The 6134-nt window shown below is 48.2% G+C and overlaps 1 protein-coding gene across 1 annotated transcript in view; it reads left to right on the plus strand.

The window, feature by feature from the left end:
* Window positions 1-5880, plus strand: part of LOC115016178 (triple functional domain protein-like) — a 74707-nt gene extending 68827 nt beyond the window's left edge. The window contains 11 exon segments of the mRNA XM_029443859.1: window positions 45-243; window positions 245-545; window positions 1321-1568; window positions 1716-1854; window positions 1946-1973; window positions 2052-2214; window positions 2326-2447; window positions 2528-2606; window positions 2697-2897; window positions 2990-3128; window positions 3396-5880. Of these exon segments, the coding sequence (XP_029299719.1) occupies window positions 45-243; window positions 245-545; window positions 1321-1568; window positions 1716-1854; window positions 1946-1973; window positions 2052-2214; window positions 2326-2447; window positions 2528-2606; window positions 2697-2897; window positions 2990-3128; window positions 3396-3953 (2177 nt within the window). The 3' untranslated portion in view covers window positions 3954-5880.
* Window positions 5881-6134: the final 254 nt, after the last annotated feature.

The following is a 6134-nucleotide window of genomic DNA, read 5'->3' on the forward strand; positions in this document are numbered from 1 at the left end:
TAAAGATTTGACTGAGGTGTGAGTTTTGCTCACTTATGATCCAGGTTCGTCCCCAAGTCCTGTCCCTCCTCCCCTACCCCCTCCAGGGGGTAGCCCGCAGGGCAAGCGCCCCATCCAGACCCCAGAGGACCAAGCACAGACCCCCAATGCTGTAGCCCCTATTCCCCGCGCCACAGTTGGGCCCCTGCCCTCTACACCCACTTCCAAACCACGGCCAGGAGCCGTGTCCCCTATGGCCCCCCCCCCTTGCCACTCCTGCCTTCGGCAAGGACGGCCTCCCTCCTCCGCCTCCCAGCCCGGGCCAGAAGTCCGGATCTGGATTCTGGAGCTCCATGCCGGGCTCCCCAGCCAGCCGGCCTGGCTCGTTCACCTTCCCGGCGGAGGCAGGAGAGTCTCCGGTCCGCCAGAACTCGACCCAGATCCAGACTGGCTCTGGGTCTGGGAGCCAAACCCACAGACACTCCACGCACAGCAAGGAAGCCGACCGCATGAGTACGTGCTCATCGGCCAGCGAGCAGTCCATCCAGTCCACCCAGAGTAATGGGGTAAGACCTAGCTGCTGCCCAGTGCTGCACCGACTAACACCCAGGCTGAGGGAGGCCCGGTCTGTCCTGTCTGTCTCCTGTCCCGCTGCAGGCGGTGCTACTAATCTTTCCCCTACTACGCATCTCTGACAACCTTCACTGCTCTTCAACATCATCCTCTCTAGCTTTCTCTGAAGACAATCTCGAACTAAAGTTTCCACTGTCGATGTTTTCAGGTTCACCTCTCTAGTGGACCTCAATCAGCTCTTCAAGACTGTCTCTAGATTTCCTTCTGATCTCTAACAAAGCTTATACTAACACCTGACTTCCTCTTGGCCGTCCTTCACCTCCTGCTGTCTTCATGGTGTGTTACTGAAATGTACTTTTCCTTCAACTAACCTTCAACGTTTGTGCTTCTCCTACAAACGTCCTCACCAGAGATCCTGTCATTCAGCCTAATGTTCCTCCGCTCGTCTTTGCCTGGAGCTGCAGAGCAAAGACGATTTGGAAATGGAAATCTTCATCTTCTTCCCGCCTTCCTTCTCCCAGTTCTGTGTTTGTTTGTTTTTTCAAGCAGAAGATGATAACTTGCTGTTTTAGTCTCTTTCACTTCACGCTAACTGGAGACTTCATGAAGGGGGCATTAACCACACCTCTGTGTCCAGTGTTTGTGGTCTGCTTTGACCTTTTCTCTTACTGTTCTTCACCAAAGTATTAGGATCACATTTCTTTAAGATTTGACTACGACGCACGTTTGTACTTACAGTTGTGTCCGTGTTTCGTCCCTGTGGTGCAGAGTGAAAGTAGCAGCAGCAGTAGCGTATCCACCATGTTGGTGACCCAGGACTACATGGCTGTGAAGGAGGATGAGATCAGCGTCAGTCAGGGCGAGGTGGTCCAGATCTTGGCCAGCAACCAGCAAAACATGTTTCTGGTGTTCAGGGCGGCTACGGAGCAGGGCCCCGCCGCCGAGGGCTGGATCCCCGGATTTGTGCTGGGACACACCTCGGCTATGGTCCCCGATTGCCCCGAGGGATCCATGAAGTAGGAAAAACAAACATTACTTTTACTGTTCTGTAATTATTTGGTAAAACTGTGGTAGGCCAACACGATGTTTCAGGACGTCGATGAGGAACTCGTGCTCTCACCTACTTGTTCGGTTCTAATCGACCCATTTTCTTGTCCCAGTAGGAAGTCTTCATCCTGGCATACGTCCCTGCGCATCCGCAAAAAGTCTGAGAAGAAGGAGAAGGAGGTGAAGAAAGACACCAAGCTGGAAAACGGTTACAGGAAGTCCAGAGAAGGTCTGGCCAATAAGGTTTCTGTAAAGGTGAGTACAGACAGGACACCTGAGGGGGATGTGGTGCTGATGCTCCACACTGTGGTTCTCACACTCGCTTTATTCTTTTCTTCCTTTTCAGCTTCTAAATCCAAACTACATCTACGATGGTGAGTGTTCCTTCGTGGAATTGAGTTTCTTTAAAGATGAACAGAACTTATGGCCTCTGACTCTCCGTCCTCTTTCAGTTCCCCCAGAGTTCCTTGTACCTCTGAGTGACGTGACGTGTGACGACGGAGAGAGCGTCACCCTCAGGTGTAAGGTCTGTGGTCGACCCCGGGCCGCCGTCACCTGGAAGGGACCCAACCAGAGCAACCTCACCAACAATGGACACTTCAGCTTCGCCTACAGGTAAGACATGTTGCTACAGCTCCATCGGACTGATCGTCTCTTACGTTTGTCGACTGTGTTTAAGAAAGTCGGCGCTCGATAGTGACGAAGTTGAAAATGGATTTGTTTCAGTGATACGGGTGAAGCAACGCTGCGAATAATCGGCGTGGCCTCGGAGGATGATGGCGTTTACACGTGTGTTGCCACTAACGAGCTGGGCAGCGTGACGTCATCAGCTAGCCTCAGAGTCTTAGGTAAGAACAAATGTACAGAATCCACTGAGCTCAACTGACAAGTGTGGACATGGACTGATTATCTGTGTTCTGCGTTTCAGCGGTGTCCACTGACGGGATCAGAGTGAGCTGGAAAGACGACTTTGAGTCTCACTACACTGAGGTGGTTGAACTGGGCAGGTAATGGACACGCCTTCGTATCACCTGACGCTCAGTGTTTCCTTTCAGATGTGATTGACGTGAACAAAATGTCCCGTCTCTTCTCTCCAGGGGTCGTTTCTCTGTCGTGAAGCGCTGTGACCAGCGGGGCACCAAACGTCTGGTGGCGGTCAAACAGGTGAACAAGAAGCTGATGAGGAGAGACCGGGTGACTCAGGAGCTCAATCTGCTGCAGAGGCTCCAACACCCCCATATAGTCGGCCTGATCGACACGTATGAAACCCCCAGCAGCTACGCCCTCGTCCTGGAGATGTGAGCATAAAAACTTTAAATCACATGGAGCTCTAGAGTTAAACTCTGCACATGCGTAGATGAACATCTGATGGTCTGCGTTTGTGTTTCAGGGCTGACCAAGGTCGCCTGCTGGACTACATCGTCAGCTGGGGGAATCTGACGGAGGAGAAAGTGGCCTGCTACCTGAGGGACGTTTTAGAAGCTTTACACTACCTGCACAACTGCAGGATCGTGCACCTGGACGTAAAAGTAAGTAGTTTCACCTACAAAGGACTAGTGGGAAATGAAGTTATCCATAGTCGGTGTATTGCCTGCAGTAGATTGTGATCAGCACGGCCTTAGTTTGCAGACAGTATCGGCACGGACGGGGGGCAGCAAAACCTCCTCCCCCTCGCTCCTCCCTCCGTTCAGCCTTAAATAGTCTCAGTACAATCCTCTCAGCTCCCTACCTCCCTTGCATGATGACCTGCTTCAAGTAGACCAGACTAATGGTGTCACTGTAATCTCTGTTCCCAGCCTGAGAACCTGCTGGTGGCCCACAGCTCCAGCGGCCAGCCAACGGTCAAACTCACAGACTTTGGTGATGCTGTCCAGCTCAACAGTGCCCTCTACGTTCACCCTCTGCTGGGCAGCCCCGAGTTTGCCTCCCCAGAGTTGGTCCTTGGAGAGCCGGTGTCGCTGACTTCTGACCTGTGGAGCCTGGGCGTGGTGACCTACGTGCTGCTGAGCGGCGCCTCCCCCTTCCTTGACGAGAGCGCCGAGGAGACCTGCCTGAACATCTGCCGGCTAGACTTCAGCTTCCCCAGGGATTACTTCCAGGGCGTCAGCCAGGCGGCCCGGGACTTCATCTGCCTGCTCTTGAGGACCGACCCGGGCCAGAGGCCTCCAGCTGGGCTCTGCCTCCAGGAGGCGTGGCTGCAGGCCGATCCGGATGACGGCCGGGCCAGAGCAGAGGGCTGCCTGGACACCTCCCGCCTCATCTCCTTCATAGACAGGAGGAAAAATCAGACTGACGCCCGGGCCATCGGAGGAGTCAGGAGCTTCATCCAAAGTCGCCTTCAGCCTCGAGTTTAAAGGAGCGGATACTAAACCCTCTTCCCTGCTGGACTGTAGGGGCTGCAGGTTCCTCTGGCATTGAGCATCTTGATGGTCTGGATGTAAAAGGAAGGAGAAATAATGAATGCTGAGCTTATCCTCTTTCACAGAATGTTGATTTTCTAAAGTCCTGTAGTCCTTTCACAAATTAAACTTGAGAGCCAATCAGAGTTCTCACCAATCATCGTAAATTAATGGATGCCCTTGTCTACTGCTGCTTGCTGGTTTCAACTCAAAACCGATTTTGTAGTAAAGTGAACAAAAAGAACAAAAAAAAAAGTAATTTATTTTCCATTGCAAGCGTTGAAGCTGATCAGAAGAGCCAATCGATCGATCCGCCGCTGCACAGACGCAGAGCTTTCAGGAGAAAGTGAAGCCGACAAAGCTAGTGATGGCGCCGAGAGCAAACTGCCCTCCCTCCCGTCGCCGGAGGGACACAGAGACGTTGTGTGTTTTTGCTCTTTTACACTAAAACTGTAACTCAAAGGACTTTTGAGAAGCAGCCCTTTCTTATAGAAACAATGTATAAAAAAAAAAGGAAAAGTTCTGTCTCTACGTTTCCAAGGATTAAACATAATTGTAGAAAAACGTTGATCAGTTGAAAGTTGCTGTGCTACTTTAGACTCTGTAGACACCTGGAGACTAACTGAGGTTTATTGAGACATTTATACGTCCGATCAGAGCTTTTTGATGGCTGCGCTTATATAATGTACCTAATCTAAGATACCATGATGACCATGTCGCGAATAACAATGCTGCACTGTCCAATCTGAGAGGAAACAATAGACATCCATCGTTTGCTTTTCCTAGAACAAAACTTGCGTTGCGCAGATATGAGATGTTTAAGCCTTACCTTGTATATAGACTTCTGCCTTCTTCCCCCCTCACATTCACAGCGGACTCCCGCTTTGGGATGGCAGGACGTGAGACTGTCGGAGCTTCAGCGGCAGCGGTGATTGCCAATCAGATGGGACGTGAATGTGGAGGCAGAGGAAGACAAATTACTGTAAATGCACTCATTGTATGTTATGTTTGATTATCATGTGCAATGTTGCGGCTTTAACATTTTATGCAACTATTTATGAAGACATCTGTTGTATCTGTAATAAATCTAGTGAAAAGCATGTACTTGGTACTGCAAGCACTGCTGGTAGTTTGTGTTTCTTTGATCTCTTGAGTGTTATGACTTCCAGGCCGCGTTAGAGGTCACAATCTACAATCATGACCGTTTGATCAAAAACATTATTTAACACTTTTTGTACTGTATGCCTGTGTAGTATTGGTACACCAAAGTTGCTCTAGCTTTATAGTACTTAATAAAATGTTTTATTGTGACCATGTGGAATGACTGTTTACACTAGTTAAACGCTATGTTGGAGGGATACGATCAGTTGATTTAGTCTCGTGTCCTTTCTTTTTAAAAAGTCCTGGGAATTAAAGATTTATTCTTCACGGAAGATGAAGCGTTTACGTTTCGTTGAAATGGTCAAATGGGAGATTTTTGTGCATCATTTACTAAATGGTGTTCCAACTTTATGTACAGATACTTGTTGCCAAAATATTTCTTCCATAAATTCCCGTTACTTGTGTCAGAAGAAACCCTGAAGCAGCAATTTAATGTTTCCTCTCCTGGAAACTAAAACTCACGATAGCGCTGGTGTAACTACTTAATGATCCGATATGGAGTTAAGATGTGTCCGAAACAGAAATCGCAGTCCTCTGTTACCTTTTTATTTATTTTAAAAAGGTGTTTTTTTTTTTTGTCATATTTGTTTCATAAATTACACGTTTTTATGTTTTGTATCTTTGCATGTATATTTCTTTGTACAGATCATACATATTTTCTCTTGTAAATACTCATTTTTGCCATCGGTTATTTGAAAATTAAACACAATGAACACATGTACCCTGTTTAACATATTGTTTCTTTATGTTGGTTTTTATGATTTGAACTGCTACGTGTTACTTTTAATCAGCTGTGGGTTAGATTTGGTCACAATGAGGATTTAGGAAACTTCTCAGATGGAAGAAGAGATGCATTCTTTTATAAAAAGCAAAATAAAAAATAAAGGAAAGTGATAATAGACGTGTAACAGCCTTGTCAGAGAATATAGTCTGTATTAAGACATGGTGAATTATGAATATTAAGATGCTCTGAAT

Source organism: Cottoperca gobio, chromosome 11, assembly GCF_900634415.1.
Source record: "Cottoperca gobio chromosome 11, fCotGob3.1, whole genome shotgun sequence".
Classification (NCBI taxonomy): domain Eukaryota; kingdom Metazoa; phylum Chordata; class Actinopteri; order Perciformes; family Bovichtidae; genus Cottoperca; species Cottoperca gobio.